At 44.1% G+C, this 22,703-nt stretch overlaps 1 protein-coding gene across 1 annotated transcript in view; it reads left to right on the top strand.

Moving 5' to 3' along the window:
• LOC126541390 (tudor domain-containing 6-like) overlaps window positions 1-22,703 on the top strand; it is an 80,212-nt gene that overhangs the window by 2,188 nt on the left and 55,321 nt on the right. Inside the window, exons 3-10 of the mRNA XM_055076606.1 lie at window positions 3,254-3,317; window positions 12,355-12,446; window positions 14,352-14,487; window positions 14,979-15,063; window positions 15,253-15,290; window positions 16,076-16,373; window positions 20,288-20,384; window positions 21,722-21,863. Coding sequence (XP_054932581.1) covers window positions 14,446-14,487; window positions 14,979-15,063; window positions 15,253-15,290; window positions 16,076-16,373; window positions 20,288-20,384; window positions 21,722-21,863 — 702 coding nt within the window. The 5' untranslated portion in view covers window positions 3,254-3,317; window positions 12,355-12,446; window positions 14,352-14,445. The remainder of the gene's footprint in view (window positions 1-3,253; window positions 3,318-12,354; window positions 12,447-14,351; window positions 14,488-14,978; window positions 15,064-15,252; window positions 15,291-16,075; window positions 16,374-20,287; window positions 20,385-21,721; window positions 21,864-22,703) is intronic.

The raw sequence follows: 22,703 nt of genomic DNA, 5'->3' as shown, positions 1-22,703 counted from the left end.
TCCCTACCAAAATTGTGTAGTACCTGGAACTGAGTAAACTTCTGTGGCAGCATTATTGTGACTGCATACAAAGTGGGAGCGAAGCATTTCTTCTGCTTTGAGATGTGCAGGGGGAGCACCCACATGCTAGTGAACTCTTGTTGAAGCTTATAAAATTTGACTTTAGCCATGCGGGCAAGAATACACTGGTTATACGTGACATCGTGGATATAAAAAAATTTCCATCGACCCATTGGCTAGTTTTCTTTCTTCGCAAATCTACAGCTACAGTGCAGGTTTTTGCTTCTTTGTGTTTGCACTTTTGAATATTTCATAATTTTGCTCAAAATGAGTCAATTGACTAGAAGTAGAGCTGTTCGCTTTGCTATTAGTGCTCTTAAAGGCTAACTGCAACAACATTTTTGACGGCACAAGAAGTCCTAACTTCATATAGTAGACATATAGTAGACAGCAGCCTTCGTGAAAAATTATGCACTTGAAATACGACTGGGGGTGGGGGTGGGGAGCTACAGAAAGCTCACGAAAGTAAAAATTTTTTTTATAATGAAACCGAAACATCCAACAACGTCCACTGCTGCACAGCTCACAAAATAATTTTGGAGGTGACATACTAGGAATTACATTATTTTAGCAAACTGCCAGCTGCACACGTCGTCTGCTGAGGTGCTATTCAACGGCTGCTGATTAATACATTTGCCAGCTCTACCAAGATTATTTCGGTAGCATATACTGCTCATCTATAGCCGATTTAGCCAAAGTGAAGTCAGGTAGCAGTTAGGCTTCAACATGGTGTCCATCATGACATGAACACAAGCCATACAGTGTTTACAACAGTCATTTTTTGCTGTTACTTTGCTGATGTGACAACCAGCTTGTCTAGTGTGTGTGCAAGAAAGTGGCAAAAGCACCAGCACAAGACGTGCATTTATCATGAGATGCTTCACTCCTGCAAATACATCAGTAAGATGCAAATACACCTGTATGAAGTGCACATTCAGAAAAAATTGCCTGCGCGTAAATACACCGACACATATGCATTCAGAAGAATTTTAGAATTCTTTGTGGGCACAACAGATGCACTGAGGTTTGCCATGGCTACAGTGTAGCATTTTTTTTTTTTCAATTTTTATTTCCACCAACAATGTGGATTTTTTGTCAATATCTGGTTCACAGATTTTTTGAAGCTGAAACAGGCTATGCAAGTGCACATCCCACTTTTCAATGCTCTATTTATATCCAAACCACCGAATAACAAGGTTTGATAGCTGTCGGTATGCCATATGACGATGTCACTGTGCAGGAATTAGGAGAATGCATGTGATATTTGAGCACTAATAGAATGAGACTTTATTTGTGTTATGTGGGTATAGAGGTCCAATGAATAATATAGAACAGAAAAGAGAAAGTAGGTATGACCCAACATCAAACTTTTCCAGTTCAACCACTGCACGCAAAGACTGCATAGAGCACAGCCAAGGCCTCCCGACCCCTTAGTCTACCCCCTACAAGTTTCTGGATTTCATTCTAGCGAAAGGCAAAATGGGTCCAAATAAAGAAACAAGTAGATTTCCTGGGCTACCGGGGCTTTGACTTGGCCCAGGCTCCTTGCATCGGAGTGCATGTCTGCAATTGCAACGTGATCACTGTCTTAGCTCATTGGCATATTTGCTTTCAATAGCCTGTTTTGAGTAAAACCAAACTCCCATAAAAAAAAAAAAAGAGGGGTGGGGTGTACTATTTCTTCCATTTTTATTTATTCGCTTATTTTTTTTTTTTTTAAAGGGACACCAAAGGCAAATATTAAGTCAAGTTAAAGTGATAGATTAGTACTCGAGAATCTCTAAGGCGTCAATATTATCGCAAACAGAGCCTTAATAATAGAGAAATTAAGGTAAATGCAGGACATGGTTAGAGACTTCCCCGGGACATTCAAGCACTTGCCCGATGACGCAAGCACTCCTCAGTTAAATTCTGTCACTAGAACTCCACCATTTGTTGCAAAAAACACCCTTGTATTATAGGACGAAATAAAATGCTACTTGTCCCATTCTATTTTATTTTTTAGAAAAAGGACTCATTGAAATTACCCTTGACAACGCCCCGGGTGGTCGAAAGGTTTCATTTCCGCTCGACTCCGCGCAGCCCACGCTGTCGCGTTTTACTAGTTTCGTCATCGCCTAGTGCTTTGCTGGTTTTGCTGGCTTGTGAAACTTGCACAAGCTGCAAGTGGCAGAGAATTCAACTTCCATATAATGTCGCAGGATGCCCAGACAGTCTACGCCACTTGACCAAAAAGCAGCTGCAGCGGTGAACCCACCACTGCGTTGGCTTGGTAGCGCCGCCTGTCGGGCGGGGCTTTACTAGCCGACAGCAGCAAAGGGCGGTGAACGCGTATGCAACGTCACCGCTCCCCCGGTTAGGTGGCGGGAGATTTGAATTTCGAAAAAGGCATTCGGACCCTTCAGATGCAATTTTCTTGTAAACTAAATCTTGGCGTGAAACAAGCCTTGTGATGTTTCTGGAATGATATTTAAACAGTCCACGTCGACTTAATATTTACCTTTAGTGTTCCTTTAAACTGAAAACGCTGAACCCTAGCCATGTAACAGCACACTTTGGTGATCTTGCCTGATGGAGCAACCTTGTCACCCTTCTTGATGATCACTGATGATCACTTTATGGTGACATATCTGTCATTACTAACGGAGAAAGTTGTGGAAAAAACTCTGGGGTATGTGCCCAAGAGCAACATTCCAAATATGGGTGGTATGTGCATTTGTAGTTTCTTGATGAAACGGGCATTGTGGAATAATGTGGAAATATGAAATAGTTTTGTTGATGTAGAACTTATTAAAGAGTTTTACGTACATTAATTCAGACATGTACATGGACATTTGCCACACTTGTGGCTGCATAGATTCCAGATATGTGACCATGTATGTTCTTATATTATGGTGTATGCCTTGTTTTCATAGTGTGTTTTTTGTTTGCTTTAACACGCATTGCATTGCGCTTGTTGAACTTGAGTTATGCGCTAGTAGATTTTGTGTCACAACTTAAGAGCTACTCGCAGGAGTTCGTTTTTGAGTGTTCATTTATTTTATTGCATGTCGGAGTGGCTGGTGCCTCTACGAGCCTTGACAACATCTCCTTACGTAAATTTCATTTAAATAAAGAAACAGTGATGTTTTTATGTGGATACCACAAATTTGTTATGACCACTAATGAGTGATGCCTTGCTCTCTGTTTTCAGAGAAGCTGAGGTTGTCAGATCGAGGACATTGTGTGTCAAAAATCTACCTGTGGAGGTAACTGAGGTGAGCAAATACGGTGCATGTAAAGTTTGCTTTGCATTGCTTAGTGCATTGTTTGTTCATGTTCTGACTGGGTAGACTAGACAATGCACATTCTGTTTGCTGATGAATGCCTGGAGTGACTTAAACTTGAATGAGAGGAAGGAGAATGGAGGGGCCCGGTTTTTTAGTCGCAACCGTAATCATGAAGCTAAGGAAAGCACAGGGAAAATTATTAGAAGTTAATACTAAAATGTAGGAATGATATAAATGAAAATGAATTTCCTTGGCTTCATTGTCTGTCAGCTCCATAATTAGGGTTATGCAATCATGTAACACAGCTTTAAGCCTCTTCTGCCTCCTCCTGTGCCAAGGCGTCTTAATGCACTGGCATAGCGGCCTGGGAAACAAGGAAAGCCAGGAATGGTTTGGGAAATACTAAGCACTGGGAAAAAAACCATGGAAATTTGAAGGGAAAAAGTCAATACTGCATCAGGGAATTCGGCCTTGGGAAAGGGACAGCTTTAAAAAATTGTTAGTTTGCTTCTTCGGAGTGCTTTCTTTCAGCCAGAAAACTCTTCTAACAGATTACTTTTCATTCATAAATATGAGCACTTGACAGGAAAGCTCTAGTCATGGTGGTTGCATGGCTTCAGACAAGGAGGAGAGTTTGGCACTTTTTCAGCCAGTAGATTTTCATACTTGCAAAGTCTTCTGAATTTCTCGTAAATTTTACGTAAATCTTTCAGAACTTTCATAAGGTTATTCAGGCTCGGTCTGCAAATGTTTTGCGAAAAAGAAATTCTTTTCATGAAAATACTTTAAAGTTTAAACATGGGGTGGAGCAAAATTGAACGAAATGCCAGGAAAAAAGAAATATTGATAATTGTGGCCACCCTCTTGTAGCAGCGCTAGACGCTTTACCATAGGGGGGAACCAGCTTTGAGCAAGTTTGTTCAGCAGACTAAATTGGCACCAGCAGTCACTGAAAAGGTAGCTGGTCTTAAAACAAGTGTTGTCAATCTCTGCTGTTCCAAGTTTGCTGCTAATTGTGTGCTGTGTTTAAAGGGAAGTCATCTTTAATAATAGATTTAATGTAAAATAACCATGTTATAAAAATGTTAGACGAATAACACACATATTAAAGTGTGTATGTATCCAACAAAAGGCGTGCACACATATCAAACTGAAAGGAAATGCACGCTACCCCCCCTTCCCCTCCTGTTGTGTCTGTGGAGCCTTTTTTTTTTTTTAATTATAAAGTTCACAAGTTAGCAGGTATGAATTTTTGATCAGATTGGTAAAGGAAACCTGTAAAAGTACATCAATTTGGGAGGAGTGATTTACTAGACACCTCTATGGGGTACAGTTGACCTTCGATTTATCAGCCTCTCTAGGGGTCGTGAAAAAGTCAGACCGCAGGCATGTCCTAAATAGCTCTGAAGGTCGGCCGGTAGACTTATTAGGCTTATTGGTGCTTGTACTGTGACAGGAAGCAGCGGGTGCACGCATGTATAATTAACGAATACATACTGTGTCCCGTGACAATTGCCTCTGCCAACTTTTGGTATGCGTCAGTGCAATACTTTGTGTATGCTTCACCGTGTAACAATGCTGTATTGAGGCGAGGCTGACTTTTCGAACCTGCCATTATGCAATGCTTTCCGAGCTTTATGTGCATTATGTGCTTATGTGCTTTATGTGCTTATGTGCATTATGTGCTTTCCGAGCTTCGAAGCCATTGGCGAGGATTACAAACATGGAGTTGGTGCCATTGCTAACAGGGGCAAATTGTTTTAATGAAAAACATGACATCCATGGAGGGAAGAAACAAAATAGCACAGACCTTGACGTCATGTTTTTGAAGCCAGAAATGCAGCCATGTTGATGTGGCATCTGCCGTTGCACCAGCAATCAGCTCGCCAAGGCAGATAGGCAGGAGCTTTGAACTTGCACTGCTATGAGCTACCGGTAATGCGTGCTGCTGACGTGCATCAGAACAGAGCCTACGAAACTTCTGTAATAGTTTTAGTGATGCAGACGTGCTCCTGTGCTTTTCCGTGGCGCATTGAAGAAGACGATGAAGACCCATGCCGTGATTACTTGAGTGTCTTTGTTCCTGGCTGACACTCGCACTCATAGACCCGAAACACAACTTTCAAGCTTACACACCGCGCTCCACAGTCACATTGTCTTGCGAACGGAATCTGCTGCGAGAGAGACACGGGCCGAAAAAACCTACCTCACTTTTCACAGGCCTACAGCAGTAGCGACAGCTTCAGGAGAGTGGTTGCTAAGGCAACGTTGATGTTCAAGGTACCAGTCCCAGTGGTCCTTGGCGAAAAACAGCGTGCGACTTCCGCCACACTTTCTTCAATATGTCCGTGCTGGCCGGGGCCTCTCCTATGCTTTCCTTCCTCCATGGTGGCACCGAATAGCAAGAAGCTTGGTAGCGAACATTGAAGTAGCTAGGCCTAGCGTTGCCGCCGCAGTGGCTAATGCTGTCAGCAGATCTTCGTGCGAGAGGGCCTGTTTGAGGTGGCGAGATAATCAAAATGGCAGCAATGGTGGCTTCAATCAGTGCCGTTTTAGACCTGCAGTCATCGCCAAAAGTCTGGAAAATCAGACGGTGAAGGGTTTTTGCCTCCGAAATTTCATACGTCCTTCTACATTGACTCTATTAGGCACCATGACAGTGCGGCGAAGGCGTCCGGAAAATTGGTCGTTGACTATACACAATACAGATGAACAAAGAAATGTTTTATCTATGGGAACTTAGAATCTAAGGGGCCTTTGAGAGTAAGATAAAATTTGTCCAATATGTGGTAATTCATGCTCTTTGTGGCTGCTTGTACTTGTTTGAATTATCCGAATTGGTCAATAGAAAATCGAGGCATAGTAATGTTAATTCATAGTAGTGTAAGGCAGGGATGGACCATGGTAAGCAACATGGCACAGTTACATATACAGTAGACTCTCGTTAGAACGGATCCTGATAATCTGACAAAAACTTTTGTTTTATCCGAAGTCCGGAATATCCGACACGCCTCACTTCCGAAACTTTCATTGTGATGTCTAACAACTTTATTGCAAAGAGTGAGTGACAAACGTCCAAAGTAAAAAACGAACAAAAAAGTCACAGTTTTGCCCGAAAGGTAAAGCATCAATTGCGATAACAAATTAAGCAAGATAAGCGCGGCGGCAGCAGTGAACAAATTTACCTTCATGCTGTCTCACTAAACGTAGAAAGTACAGCACATACAAAGCTACTGGCACTGGGCACACTGTGTCCACATTGCAGATCGCTTTGAAGACGAGCACCGCGGAGCCGCGCACTTTGTTCTGATACGGCACCCGCACGGGTGAGCACTTTGTCCACATCGCAGATCGCTTTCAAGGTACGGAGTCCACGTGACCACACTCGCCTCCCCCCGTGCCTTGAGCGTGAAAGACAGTGTGCTTCCACCCCGCTTTCCTCCCTCCTTCGCGTGCAATATGTCGAGTCGTGGTCTTTGGCTGACCCTCGCAAATCAGTTGCCAGCCCTTGTCGACACGGCAAAAATTCGTTTTATATGCCCGGTTTTGACAAAAATTGCGGCTAATTTCGGCCGCTGTAGCCAATAGTTCATTGTAGTGTGGTCCGTTGAAAGTGAAGTTCGTTGCATTAATATAATAGGCAGAACAAACTAAGGCTGAAATATGGCTCGTTATATCCGAGTCTGTTGTATGTGGGTCCGTTGTAATGAGCATAGACTGTATTTGGAATAGCCGACTCCTGTGGTAATAATTGAAGTTTGTGTAAACCTGACTTTGTGGATGAACAAATTGTATTTAGCAATGTATTGTTGCGGAAGGATAAAAGAAGAGGTAGGAAGAAGAAGGATCGCGAGATGCTGGCTGCAGTGTGTTGTTGCTGGTCAGACATCTTTAACTACACTGACTCTGCTTGTGTATATACTGTAAATACAGTCTTTCTATACTCCGAACATCCCTGTAACATATTGGTGAAAGGTGCTGGGTACTACGGCTGGAAACAGAGCTCCGCAGTGGATGTCGCATCTCCATCCCCATCTTGAATGACTGTGAGCATGCGGGATCAATGTCGTTGCCGCCTCCAATGCCACTGTTGCCAGCTATGTCGCTGTCCTCCTTCGGTTGTGGTTGTGCAACCCAGGGACCCTGGAACTTTCTGCGGGACCGATGGCGCCGACATTGAGGAGTGGGTGGCGATGTACGAACGCTTGAGTGGAATCAACAGGTGGGACCCTACGCTCATGCTAGCTAACATGTTGTTCTACTTAATAAGAGGCATGGCAAAGGTGAGGTACGAAAACCACGAAGAGGAGCTAACGAGCTGGGACCAATGCAAAGAGAAATTGACAGAGTTGTTTGGTAAACAAGGCGGCTGTAAAATTGCCGCAAAGCAGGAACTGGCCTCCCGTGCCCAATCCTCATAGAGTCCTATCTCTCGTACATCCAGGATGTGCTGGCACTTCGTCGTAAAGCCGATCACGACATGACAGAAACTGAGAAGGGCGGGCATGTGCTGAAGGGCATTGTTGACGATGCTCATACGTAAAAGCTGCTCGACAATTGATACTATCATCAAAAAGTGCCGACAATTCGCGCAGGCCAAAAGCCGACGAGTCTTGCAACCATTCGCCAGACTTCCCAATACTGCCGCAACATTGACTTGCAAAGATCCACCCGCACAACAGCATGCGCCGCCATCAGAGGACGTGGTGCGAATAGTTTGACGTGAACTGGATGCAATGGCACCCGCAGTTTCAGTTCACGTAGCCCTGATACTACCCCTTTTTCAATTCCTTTCGTACAAGCCATCATTCGCCAGGAGCTTGAAAACATTGGTTTACATTCTGTCTGTGTTGTCGCCAACCCCAGAGCTAACGAACGCCCTTCTACTATTTTCGCTCCACCCCTACGCTTCTCTCCGCGTTATCACAACCTGACTCAGTGGACAACTGTGGACGACCAGCCAATATGTTTCACCTGTCGCATTGGTCATGTCGCCCGATACTGTCGCAACTCGTGGCCCTCAACACCTCGCACGCCGACCAACCTGAGCCGTTTTTATGGAAATGCCCGCAATGTTTTGCCCACCGCCGAGTCTAACAGCGCAGACAACTCTGCTAAGAACACATGGTACAGTCGCTCGCCATCACCGCGCGGACACCAGTCTCGTTCACCGCAAACACGTCACCCATCTTCTCATTCGCCGCAGCGACGTCGCCTTTCGTCCCCTGTGGCTTTTGGCCGCACCCGTTCGGAGAACTAAGAAATGCAGCCCTCAGAGGTGGTGCTGCATTGCCTACTGCTGCAGCAAATTCTCTGTCTGTGCCCACAAAGAGAAGTGTAATTGACGTTAAAATAGACGGCATACCTGTCCAAGCATTCGTCGACACTGGAGTCCACGTATCTATGATGAGTGCTAGCCTGTGTAGGCGTTTAAAGAAGGTCCTCACCTCAGCAGCTGCCAGAGTGCTTCATGTGGCTGACGGGGGTGTGCTGGTTGTTCTCGGAAAGTGTACTGCGCGTTTAGGTATAGCTGGCTGCCCTACTTCTGTTCTCTTTGCTGTGATCGACAACTGCCCTCACAACGTTATCCTTGGGTTGGACTTTTTATCAAATCATTCTGCTCTCATCGACTGCGCAACCGGCGTTCTTCAGTTGGAACTACCTTAACTCGCCGATGCTCCGAGCACCGCCCCACCGCACTTGTGCTTGCTTCACGATGTGAGTCTGTCACCCGAGGCAGTTACTTATGTCACGTTGACCGCCCAGCCACAGGCTCCTAACGGTGAATATGTGCTTCGCCCCAACGTCGACGTGCTTTTGAACCGGAATGTTGCTGGTCACGGTTACTAATAATGACGTCGTTCTGCCGCTTCTGAATTTCAGCCTGTGCCCTCAAGTGATTCCGGCCGGCATCTTCCTGGCCAGTGTTTCTAGTAGTTCCAAATTTGACGTTGAGAGTCTGAATGCAGAGGGTGGTTTATTAGCGCCAGTTGCAGCTCACAGCTCTGGTTCCTTAACGAATGACTTTAGGAAAATGATTGGACCGCACACGCAATGGACATATGTCTCCTGCTTGAATCGTGCAGTGACATCTTTGATTTCGGGGGCAGGCCTTTAGGCTAAACATCTGTTGTTCACCACTGTATAAACACTGGAAGCACAAACCGTATTTGTCGTCGTCCCTATTGTGTATTGCATGCTGAACATCGAGTCATTCAATCAGAAGCAGACAAAATGCTCCGCAAATGGATCATTGAACCATCAGAGAGCCCTTTGGCTTCGCCTGTTGTCCTCGTGAAAAAAAAAAAGAAGAAAAGATGGTACCTGGCGTTTTTGCGTTGATTATCGCCGCTTAAACAAGATCACGAGAAAAGACGTCTACCCACTACCACGCACCGATGACGCCTTGGACTGCTTGCACGAAGCTAAATACTTCTTGTCCATCAATCTTCGATTCAGCTACTGGCAGATTTCAGTTCATGAAATGGACCACGACAAGATGGCCTTCATCACGCTGGATGGTTTATATCAGTTCAAAGTCATGCCCTTTGGTCTATGCAATGCTCCTGCGACATTTGAACGTATGATGGACTCTCTTCTGCGAGGCTACAAATGGACCACCTGTCTTTGTTACCTTGATGCCGTTATTGTTTTTTCTCCCACGTTCAGCAGCCACCTTACTTGACTCGCTCCCATTGTTGAGGTCTTCTGAAAAGCCGGCCTCCAACTGAACTCCACGGAATGTAAATTCGGGCACTGTTAGATTACCGTGTTGGGACACCTTGTTGACGCATCTATCTGGTGTACAACCAGATCTGGAAAAAGTTAACACCGTTCGTAGTTTCCTTGTGCCACGTTCTGCTTCTGACATGCGCTGCTTTGTCAGCCTGTGTTCGTACTTTCGCCGTTTTGTCAAAGACTTCGGCGACGTTACTCGGCCTTTGACAGATCTTCTAAAGAACATGCCATTCTCATGGGGCCCGGAGCAGGCTCACGTGTTCGCCGCTCTCATCGGGTTTCTGACCACCCCTCCCATACTTGCCCACTTTAATCCAGCTCCATCGACCTAAGTCCACACTGACGCAAGTGGCCACAATATCGGCGCATTGCGCTGTCCTCACCGAACAGAATGATACGTAGCGCGTGATAGCTTACGCCAGTCACCTGCTGTCACCTTCTGAGAGCAGTTACTCCATCACCGAGCGGGAGTGCTTGGCTTTAGTTTGGGCTGTCACCAAGTTCCGGCCATATTTGTATGGCTGCACGTTTTCGGTCGCTACAGACCACTATGCACTCTGCTGGCTGTCTTCCCTCCGGGACCCGACAGGAAGGCTTGGTCGCTGGGCTTTGTGGCTCGAGGAATTTTCATTTATTGTCAATTACAACTCTGGACGCCTCCACAAGGACGCTGGCTGCCTCTCTCGTCACACTGTGGATACTCCTGATCCTGCTGCACATGATCTGGTAACCTGCGTGATGGCTTTTACTGACATGACCGACATGCATGCTGAACAATAATGCGACGAATCCTTACAGTCCATCATCACTGGAGTGCAATCTGGCAGCACCAACGGCATGTGCTGTATGTTCCTGCTGCACGATGGCATTCTCTACCGCCGCAATATAAACCCTGTCTGCCCTGAGTTCCTCCTTGCCTTTCCTCGTCATCTGGGATCCGTTGCTCTCGAACAACTTCATGATGCACCAACGGCGGGACGTACATACGACTGCATACGACACCGGTTCTTCTGGCCGGGTCTCTACCGCTCTGTGCATCATGTCGCAACTTGCGAATTGTGTCAGCGCTGGAAGAAACCTCCCCTGCCACCTGTCAGACGACTCCATCCAATTGGAAGTTCCACCTGAACCTTTCTTTTGCATAGGCCTTGACCTGCTTGACCCTTTTCCGACGACTAGAGGGAATAAATGGATCACCGTCGCTACTGATTACACGATACGCTACGCAATCACAAAGGCGTTGCCGACTAGTTGCACAACAGACGTCGCGGATTTTCTCCTTCACGACGTCATTCTCCACCACAGTGCACCTCGACAGTTACTTAGACCGTGGCCACTCGTTCTTGTCTCGAGTTGTCGACGACCTCCTCCTCTCTTGTGCCACTGAGCGAGCACAAGTTGTCCACTGTCTACCACCCAGAAACGAACAGTTACTTAGACCGTGGCCACTCGTTCTTGTCTCGAGTTGTCGACGACCTCCTCCTCTCTTGTGCCACTGAGCGAGCACAAGTTGTCCACTGTCTACCACCCAGAAACGAACGATCTTACGGAATGTCTCAACCGAACACTCATATAAAATATGCCGTCAATGTACTTCTTTAACGATCACCGCGACTGCGACGCCATGCTGGCCTACGTGACATTCGCGTATAACTCATCCCGACATGACACTGCAGGATATTCACCCTTTTATCTTTGTACGATTGTGACGCCACATTGCCGTTTGACATCATCCTCCCTTCTGTGCCCAGTGTTCCAATTGAGTATGCTTGTGAAGTCATCGATCACGCTTGCATGGTGCATCAAGTCACCCGATTTCGTTTATTAGCCTCGCAGCATATACAAAAAGATTGTTATGACCCGTGCCATCGGGATGTTAAGTTCGTCCTAGGTGCTTGGGTGCTCCTTTTGTCATCATGTTGTCGGGTTGGCCTTTCCCAGAAGCTTCTCTGTCGCTACACAGGGCCTTATGAAGTCCTACGTCAAGTTAACGACGTCAGTTCCAAATTTTGCTGTTACAGTTTGATTCATGCTCAAGTCCGACGCCTGTTGACATCTTGCACGTTACGTGGCTGAAGCCATACTTTGCTCGCAATTCTTTGAGACAGCGCTTCAGCACCCGGGAGAGCTGTTATGGAAGGATAAAAGGAGAGGAAGGAAGAAGGGGGGTGGGGGGTGGGGCAACATCCACGTAACAGTATTTTCATTGTTTAGTATGAACGAAAAAATATGCTGAACATCGAGGCAAGTGCATTTTGTATTGATGTGCAGAAAATGTTGATTTCAGGCTGGTCTTAGGAATTTGTTTTCTGGCTGTGGGAAAGTGCTTGGTGCTCAGAAACTCCAGCCAAAGCCAGAATACCCAGACAAGACAGTCGGGTGAGTACTGGCTTGCTTCTGTTTAGCTTAAAGATAGCCTTTCACGATGGAAATAAATGTACCAAGTACGTTAGAAGAAAGAGAGAGGACAGAACTAGGGGTGCCACTCCTGTACTCTTCTATTTGCCATATTTCGGGATACCAACCAGCTGAAGTTCATACCTTTTTGCACTTCATCTCTTCTTGTGCTTGTGCCATTTTCTTTATCGTGTTGTTGCGGTTACTCCCTTAACCCTTTCAGTGTTGGGATATTTTCAGAGGTGCTGCATCCCCAGGTTCATGTATTTATCCTGTGTTCATGGATATTATGTACACAATACCTATATTATCTATATTATAGGCTGCTCTATATCTATATTATCTTAAACTATGCTTTTTATATAGTCCAAAATTTCTTTGCAGTTGGCCTTTAAGACAAAGCTTTAGTTCAGGGGGCAAACTCTAACTTTTCTATGCAAGTGCATGTAAAATGCAGAAGTGCTTCCATTCGACAGTGGCTGGACTGATTTGAATGAAATTTGTTGCGTTTGAGAAACAAAGTTATATTCTAGCAACTATAGGAAGTAAAGTAGTGGAGAAAATGCATGCTTAGCGAAGAAGATGCACTCTCCGAAGCCGCATTGCCAAAACCATGCAAGAGGCGCGAGCTGGAGACTGTTCTCGCTAAGCCTGGATTTTTCCATCACTGAGCTTGCATTTCTTTGCACCTATCATGTGTTCTGTGAACCTTCATTTTGAAGTAAAACTTTGATTTAGAACTTCCTATGTTTTTATAAAGATTGCTGAAAAACGATAAGTTCTAAAAAATTCAAGGACAGTGCTTACACATCTGTAACTCTGCACTAGAAACGCATATCTAAGTTCTGTACATTGCATCCGTAAGAGTATCTTAAGTGGACAAATGTGATTTATGAATTTGTAGCGTACGTGACATTGTTACAATGTATAGGAGACTTCTTCTAAAATTTTCTAAGTGCATCTGATAGCATGACCTGAAAATCTACTTTATAGATTTACTAGATTTTCTTACTTTTTAAGTGCAGCATACCTTAAAAATCAGTGTAATGGTTGCCGAGAAAAACTGTTTCTCTAGTCCGATGTACTTAGACAGGAACTCATGAACTAAATCTTCCTCCTAAAGGAAGCTTTTGCTCGGGCGAAACTTTGACGCTGCCTATTAAATTTCACGTAAAATGCAGAAACTCTTTTCTGAGATAACCACTGGTGCGATATTAATGAAGTTTGTTGCATTTGAGAGAGAAAGTTAAATTCTGGTTATTGTTGGAACCGGAATTTCGATTTAGGGCCTGCCTTTTTTTCATTGGAGTTTTCAAAAATTTGTAAGCTTGAAAAATATTGAAGCATAAAGTTTACACTTTTGTAGCTCTGCTCCTAGAATAGATATTACAGTTCTGTAAACCCCATCCATTAGCGCATCCAAAGTGGACAAATTTGATATGTCAATTTATGTCTTAACGTGAAGTTGTTACATTGTTTACAAGTGTTCTGCAAGAGTTGAACTCACAAATGAGTGGTCTATTTGAAAGCTATGCATAATATATCAATGTTGTCAGCGTTAGATGTACGATTAGGTGCAATTTAGACAATTGTGATATCATTTTTCATTGCTGAGTTACAAAGTTGTAAACTTCATATTTTTTTTTTAGATTTTTATTTAGGTAATGAATTTTTAAATAAAAGTTTGATGACCTAAATGAAGAAATTCGCAACCATCAATCACTAGTTTTTACCTTTTTCTGTTAAATGTAACAAACTTCATCAAATGTGGTGCACTGGTTGCCAAGAAAAACTATTTCTCCTTTCCCATGTATCTAGATTGAACTCGTCAATAAGAAAAGTGATGTGGAAGGCTTCAGGGTTAAAAAATGTTCTTTTCTTTTGTAGATTCGTGGATTTCCGGTCAACAAGAGAAGCCCTTGCTGCAATTTCAAAATTCCACGGGAAACCTCCATTCCATTTGAAAGTGAATATAGCCAGCATGTCACTCTCGGACAGGTTTAGGTTTGACGCTAAAAAGAAGGTAAGTGTTGTCGTGGGGGTTGCTTTGCAGAACTGAGCTGTTGGTTGCTTAATTCAGCATTTGTAGCACAATAAACTTGTGGTGTTTAAACTCCAGTAATAATCATAGTTTTCATTTTTAACCATTGCTTTTTAAATGCAATTTGAAGCCACGTACTGTATTCAGTTGGTAGAGGTGGGGGAAAGGCAAATGGGGGGGTGGGGGGTGGCAGTGCTAATGTCCTGGCAGAGGCCACAGTAGACACACTTCTGATCGGGCAGTGTCGCAAGGTCGCAGGCAATCACGGTGCGCGTCTGGAGGGCACTGACTCCCCCAGTGCCCTCCCTCCTCTGAATTCACCAGTGGGGTTGGGGTCATTGCACATAATTTAGTTTGGGATCTCACAGAATCAAAACATGCCAACTGTGGATTAAGGCAACAGTAAAAGCAGTGCAACTATGGTTATGTCATGTTTACCCTGTGTGTCACACATGTTTATTGCGTTCACACAGGAAGAGCTGGATGACGTACGTCGGAGGATTGAGGAAAGATATGGTGTGCCTTCATACATCAGTCCTCCACCAGGTGCTGGCAGAGGTAGGGGAAAATGGCGCTGTTTTCCTGTTGTTCATTTGTATTGCTGTGTGTACTTAGGTGCGTGGCTTCGTAAGTGCAAATTGTTGCCGGAACCCAGTTCTTCTGAATTTGCATAAAATAATGCACTTGTGAAAGCGTTACATTGCTGCGTTTGCTCACTTGCTTATTTTATTACATCTTCTGTTGCAGGGAAAGGGATTTCTTCTTCGCCTTTTCCACCTGAAGATGTAAGTTACTTTGGTGTATTTGTGAGGAACCAGCTTTAATTAATAGGCTTCACTTAGAATTGCCACTGGAAACATTTCCTGGAGTTACCATATTTCTCCAATTCAAAGCACACCACTTCTTCTGTGTTAATGGGTTTGCCTGCATTTTAGAGTTGGACATGAAACCAGAATCACATTTACAGTATGGGCAATGACCTACCATCAGAGCCAACATAATTTATATTGTTACAAGATTGTGGCAACACATTTCTTCATGGAGGAAGGAGAGAGACTGGGAGGGAGTGTAAGGGGACAGTTTTGAAGCTTAACCTTAAAGAAAAAAAAGGGGTGGAGGCTATTTGAAGGGAAACGCAGAAGTGTATACCTGCCAACTCTCCAGAATTTTTTTATTAAGTTTACCAATTTGGCTTATTACAAAATTTTATAAACGCTGCATTAAGTCTTACTAAAGTTGCGTTTTACTTGAGATTGTCTTCTTGCAAGCTTGTACTTTCATAGGACAAATTGAACGAGCCATGACGGGACATACAGTAACTTTCATTGAACAAAAGAACCCCAAGCTATGATGTAAAGTAGGCATGTCTAGGAAACATTCAAGTTATGGATGAATAGATGTGCTCAGGCTCTGGACAAACTTTATAAAAACCAGCATAGGTCCTGATTAATTTTTAGGATGTGCTTTACAGGAATGAAAAAATGCATATATATGCCGAATATATTTTTGCCAATATAGTGCATTTTGCTGTCTTGATTGCTCTACGGGGTTTCCTTTCTGCACTTTGCAGTTGAAAAGTATTCGTGTAGATGTGGGCTCCCGCCCTGGCGAGCGGCGTGTCTACAGTAGCAGCAGCAGCAGCAGTAGCAGCAGTAGCGGTTGCAGTAGTCGATGCAGCAGCAGCAGCAGCTCGTCAGATGACTCCTTTAAGACCTGCCGATCATTTCCGAGCGGTGACAGTGGTCTTGTTGAAAAGAATTTGCAGGTCGTCATCACAGGCAATGCTAGTGGAGAGCAGACGCGCACTGTGATTGCCCGCGACCTTGCGACACTGCCCGATCAGAAATGTGTCTACTGTGGCGAATTTGGTGAGCACTGCTTTCCTCTTGTTTCTCTGCTTGACATGTTGACAGTTGTTGCTTTCACTTGCGAGTGTCAGAGCCTTCCTCTCGTAAGAAATTGCAGAAGTGCCAGTGTTGCAAATTATCGTGTTTCCTCGCATAATGAACCCACATTTTTTATATTTTATCTTTATTTATTTTTTCCCCAGAAAAGTGATCATCAACTTGGGGGGCAGGTTCATTACGTGGGAGGTAAAAAAGTTACAACAGATTTATAAGAGTTGAAATTTCATATCACGATGTAGATAAGAAGCTTGCTATTAAACTTTACCTTTTTTGTAAAAGCGTGTACACAACATATATAACAAAGTTTTCTTAGTCATGTCACTAGCCGGTCATTTGTTGGTGCTCCTACTCGCAACCAGCACTGTTGTCACTCTCCTCACTGATGTTACTTGCTGTTTCTTTGCGATTGTCAGCCATTTCACAGTCTGCTGGCAAACGTTAGTATACCGTATCTACTCGCATAATGATCGAACTTTTTTGTCATAAAAAATTGCCGCAAATTCACGGCTGCGATCATTATACGTGCTAAATTTCTCGCGAAAAGAAAAAAAAAATTGTTTCATCTCGCATTTGCTGCGGGATGACAACAGATCAACAAACAGGTGGCTGTCGCTGTAACAGTGCGGGACACCTAAACAAAAATGGCGGCTGGCAGAGCAAGCTGAGGAGGAGGAGTAGGAAATAACTTTATTACGTGCCCTGCGAGTTGGTGGGAAGGGCCAAGGGCCCCGCCTAGGCCCCGCCAGGAGTTTGTGGGTCCTGACGGCATTCTAGGCCCGCTGAACGGCCCATAGTTGATTCTCGAGGGCAGGGCTGAGCAGCACAGCTTCCCAGCACGTGCAAAGGCTGTTGCTAGAGGCCGCGATCTCGTTATTGTTATATAATTCTCGGCATTCCCATAATATATGCTCCAGAGTGGCTCTGGAGTCACACGTGTTGCATTTGTCCGTTTGATACATATCCGGATATATGATATGTGAGAGCGCAGGATTCGGATACGTCCTAGTTTGTAACTGCCGCCATGCGACAGACTTCTTTTTTGTCAATTTGCGTGAGGTCATGGGAATATGCCCCTCTGTAACCTATAGTGTTTCGTGATGTCATTATATGTGGTCATCCTGTCCTCCCACTCCCACTCATTTGCCGCACCGTTGCGTCCGAAGGGTGCCGGGGCTTCGCTTGCGACTACGACTCGGTCCGTAAGCCCTCGAGCTGTGTCGTGTACCGCCTCGTTGTTGCCGTCCTTCGCAAGGGTTTGAGCGGGTGTCCATATGATGTATATCTTTCTTTTGCAACTTTGGCCTCCTGCAAAAAGAATGCGTAGTGCCTCCGGGGAGATTCGGTCATTGGCAAAGTTTCTTATTGCCCTCTGGGAGTCGCTGACTATCACGGTTGTTAGTCTGAGCTACTCTGAGTGCTATGGCTACTTCTTCCGCTGTCTCGTTACTTGTGCGTATTGTTGCGCACGTCATGCACTGTTTTTCGCTATCGATTACGGCTGCCGTAAACCCCCATCTGCAACTGTATTGAGCCGCGTCTACGAAGGCTGCGTCCTTGTCGCTGCCAAACTTCTGTGTCTGCTTCGCACTGTTCTCTCGTCTGTCCTTATTGTGTTCTGGGTGCACATTCTTTGGTATGGGGGGTATTACCATTGTTTCTTTCGTCTCTCTCGGCTTGTCCACCTTGACACCGTGCTGTGTGTGGTAACCTATGTCTAGTCTCTCTAGGATGTGTCTGCCTGCTCTAGTCTTAGAGAGGCGTTCATATTGTGCCGTACATTGCGCTCGTCTATCGTGAGCTCGTCTATCGTGTTGTGTAGGCCTAATTGTAGCAACTTGTCCGTGCTGGTGCTGATCGCTACCCCTATGGCTAGTTTGTATATTTTCCGAATGAGGCATTCTAGTTTGATCTTTTCCGTGACCTTCCATTTCAAGTACGGCACTACGTATACTATTCTACTTATTACAAAGGCCTGTATTAACCTGATCGTGTTTTCCTCTCTCATCCCGTTATGTTTGTTTGCTATCCTTCTGATTAGCCTCGTGATTTGCGCTACAGTTCCCTCCAGTCTTCTGAGGGTTTTTCCATTGTTGCCCTTGGAGCAAGCCGAACTAGATTTTTTTTTTCTTTTCGTGAGTACATTACGCGCATTGAAGCAGTTTCTTCCGTATCAGTATTGAATAATATTGTTAATATCGACAAGTCTGCGGCAATAACGTAGCCATGTCCACTTTGAGGGGAGAGAAACAGAGATAGGCGTGCTTAGCTGCCAGTGATATAGAAACACCTGGTGGGTATGCTGCAGAAACGGCAGCATTTGTCTTCACTACTATCCTAATGCGGCATGTTTCCGCTAATGGTGGGCGAATATCTTAGCTGTGTTACAAGCATCGGCATATGAATAGGATGCACTTCTAATGTATCGGTGTAAACGTGGCTACTATCATTTCTGCTCGCGATTTGTTGCATGCCCACGAGTGCAAACGAGAAGAATCGAAAGGCGCCTTTTTTGTTGTTGTTGTTGACCACAGCCATTATAAAGCCTACAAATAATAAAGCCAGGGCAAGTTTGGTTGTAGCTTTTTTTTTTCATGGAAGTGTGGAAAGTGATGAAAGGAATAAAATGGGGCATCTGCTTAAGAATGTTTGGTGTGTGCAGTCCGCTTGGTATGTCTTGAAGAGTCGTTTGCGTAGCATTCGACAGCATTCAACAGATGGTAAGCGCTATTATCATAAGCCAGACTTGGCACACGACATATCGCTGCGGCAAGTTCGAGGTGCGATCATAACACGGAAAAGAAAGGAATTCAATTTTGACAACAAAATTCAGGGGTGCAATTATTTCATGAGTGCGATTACGCGAGTAAATACGGTAATGTCATGTGCCTTCTAAGGCACAGCCCATTTTGGCGCACGAATCTTGTCCAACAGCTGCTGGCTTTAAAATTGCAAGCAGGAATGCCATGATATCTGGCAGTGGGCCGCACATGGTTCTTAGTCAGCTAGCTGCACGGCCTTCACTCTGGAGCCTCTTGACATAGGCATTCCAGAACTTCGTTCTCTGCAAGAGGAAACTTGCCTTGCGTTGGGCCTCGAAATGTGCGGAATTTGCTTTTTGTAGCGCGAAGCTCATCCTCTTGTTTTTGCCAGTAGTGTGCATGCACTGAAACGCTGAAATGCTGTCCAGCTGCACGGTTCCCATGCTCAGACACATGCTCAATAACCTTGAATTTAAAACTGCCCGTATAGCTAGCGTACCATCCCATTGTAGCTTACACAGCGGGTGCCCAAGGAAGTTCTCCGCAGAACACAAACAGAAGCAGGGATGGAATGGCGGTGAATTTACGTTGTTTGCTGCTTCGTTTGCATGCCACCGTGCTTGCATGGTGCTATAAGCAAGGAAGTTTTTTTCACATTCGACAGATGGCGCTGTGCCACTAAAAGGTGCAATTTTTAACTTGTAACCCACATCATTCACGCTCGCGTCGCCGGCAACTGTTCAGCATGGTTCTTAAACTGTCTTTAGACTTTTTGAGGTATAACAGCATTATTTTACATTATTGCAATCGTCGACAGCGCCGGAAATCACGCCGTAATAGAGTGAACAGATATTACGCACCAACTTTTGAAGTAAGATGCTCCTCACATACATACACAAAAAAGTATTTTCTCAAGGACAAAATGGGGGATTGGTTCAGTATGTGAGTGGGTTCATTACGCGAGTAAATACATTATTTTTTTATAGTAAAGGTTGCAGTTTTATTTGTTTTAGTGGAACGACTTGGCTAGGCTTGTCCATTTGATTTAAGGAAATGAAGCAAAGCAAAGTAGTAATTTAAAGCATCAGTGGTGAAATGGTTGCGTCTTTCTTTCAGCTGAATTCTTGTGCCACATTTGCAAGGTATACTACTGCTCACCAGATTGTCAGTTGAAGGACTGGCCTTCACACAAGGAAACTTGCCAAAAGAAAGGGTATGTTGACTATGAAGTTCACTTGGTAATTGCTTCACAGCTTCACAAAAAATCTGTGCGTGTGCGCTTGACATTGTTATGACATTGACATGCACTGTGTCATGTAGTGGCAATAAGCTGCTTGTCACTGCAATTTCTTCATGAATTAAAGTCATTAGAAGTCGTGGCCAACCTGATAGCACAGGATTCATTGACCACAGCACAGTGGATGATTATATCCCTGGCCGGCTCACCTGATGAAAAAAGGATTCTGATCTGTCCTAAGTGGGCTTATTTCTTTAGTATTTGCTGCTGTGAAAATTGGCTCTGATCCCAGTAGGCTGGCAGAATGCATTCTTGGAAAGTTGACTTCTAAATCAGAAAAGTTCCTTTTGCAAGATGATTATAAGGACACCGAAGAGGAAAGTTAGTTTAAGTGTATTGGTAAACTGTGTATCTGCAATACTAAAAAAGGGAGGCTTGATAAGCCAGAAAAGACGTAAAAACAAATGACTGGTTGGGACGCTGCCTTGAAGTTCCATGACGTCATGGATTTTGATGGCTTTGGTTTGAGTCTGGTTGACTTGTTATTGCTAAAGATAGAATGCACTGTATTGTAAAGAAGCTATTAAACCTATTACATGAAATTAACGAAGATAGATTGTTTTAAAAAGAATGCTATAGTTGTCTAAACTAATTTAGTACTTTTGTTTAGTGTCTCTGTAATTAGCAGAAAAAAAGGGATATACGAGGGAGAATCAAAGCATACTGTGTTAATCTTTTAAACTTTGTGGTAAAGATAAGGGTTTGTGGTGAAGATGGCAGCCAGCTTTGTGTAATACCCTGTGTTATGCTTTTTGCATTTAGAAAGCCATTGGCTAGTTTACAGCTGCAGGTGACGAGATTGTGTGCGTCAGTCACCTTGCCAGTAGTTGCAGTTTTGGGCTCAGTGCAGGACACAGAGCCTTGTAATGCTGCCTCCCTGTTGGCTCTGAAGAAAATATTTATTGGTGGGCAGGCGGCTCTAAATATGACAGTGGCATTGGGACAGTCTGTTTTTAATGGAAAATGAGGAGAGTGATGGTTGGATGAGTTGGCTGGAAAAGATTTAGAGTGGTCCTTTAAAAAAAATATGAGGATGATGACAGCTGAAGCATTGTAAGATGAACGACCATTTGGTACCTTGGCAATCAGATAATCATGTGATGTTGTTATAAGGAATGCGTTGAACACTGTTCTCACTGAATTAAGCCAGCCGTAGCCACTGCAGCAAACATCATGTTTGTTTTTACTGTTTGTGGGCTCTTGTGTAGCAACTTATGCCTTTTATTGAACTGTCTTTTTCGTGTTTCTCGCAGTTTGCTGCCTACACCTCGAAACAAACTGCCTGAGAAGGATAAGGGCATATCATCACCGAAACGAGGTGGTCAGAGAAGCAGTGATGTTCTTGAGAAGGAGAGAGTCTCATCCCCTCAAAAGCCAAGTAGTCAGAAAGGCAATGTATGTAGCTTTCTGCGAACAGTCCTACTGGCAACTCTTTTAAACTACCTAGACCTTTTTGTACAATAGGATTTCGTTGTAATAAAACTGTTGAGACCAAGCTTATTGGTTTAATTTATATGATGTTATGGCAGGTAAACAGAAGCGTCACTAGAAAACTGTGCGTTATGTTGGTGCACTTCAGTAATTAATACAGTCGGGAAAATTGTGGATTTAAGCCGCAGATGGTGACTAAAGCAGACTTTTCACAAAACCACCATATTAGTTTAGGGCAGTGTTTCCTAAAATGTAAAACTCAGTTTGAGCCCTGCAATTACTCTGGGAAGGTACGGCCCTGGCCAGAAAGGGTATTGCAAAATCATCTGTGTTTAATACGGCAGGTTTTGACTGTTTGCCACATTGGCGTTTTTAGCTATAGCAAGCATAGGAATTCAGCAGAAGCAGCGGTTTTGTGTGGAGTAAATGTAATTAATAAGGTCGCACTGTATTAGGTTGTTTAGCTCTGTGTCTATACAATGCATGGCAAAGTAGATGGTAAATGTTCCATAGCTCAAAATTCAGAGTGGGATACTGTGGTAGAAAGGAAGTTGCAGGACCATTTGACTGCCGTTTTCACTGTGGCAGTTTAGCTTAGCACATTGTGCCTGATACTAGATCGTGTGTCAGAAAACTTCAATAAAACTTTTCTAATTACTTTATGTGTGCATTGTATGTACTCTGTTGTGTATGTACCCTTAAAGGTATCAACTAACATGCAATATTGTAGAATGGAGTCATTCACCAGAAGTGGAACAAAACTACTCAGTAAATGCACATGGATTTCTCATTAAGAAATCTTCG

Source organism: Dermacentor andersoni, chromosome 2 (assembly GCF_023375885.2).
Source record: "Dermacentor andersoni chromosome 2, qqDerAnde1_hic_scaffold, whole genome shotgun sequence".
NCBI lineage: Eukaryota > Metazoa > Arthropoda > Arachnida > Ixodida > Ixodidae > Dermacentor > Dermacentor andersoni.
The sequence above is the reverse complement of the archived record's forward strand: the minus strand, read 5'-3'. Positions and strand labels throughout refer to the sequence as shown.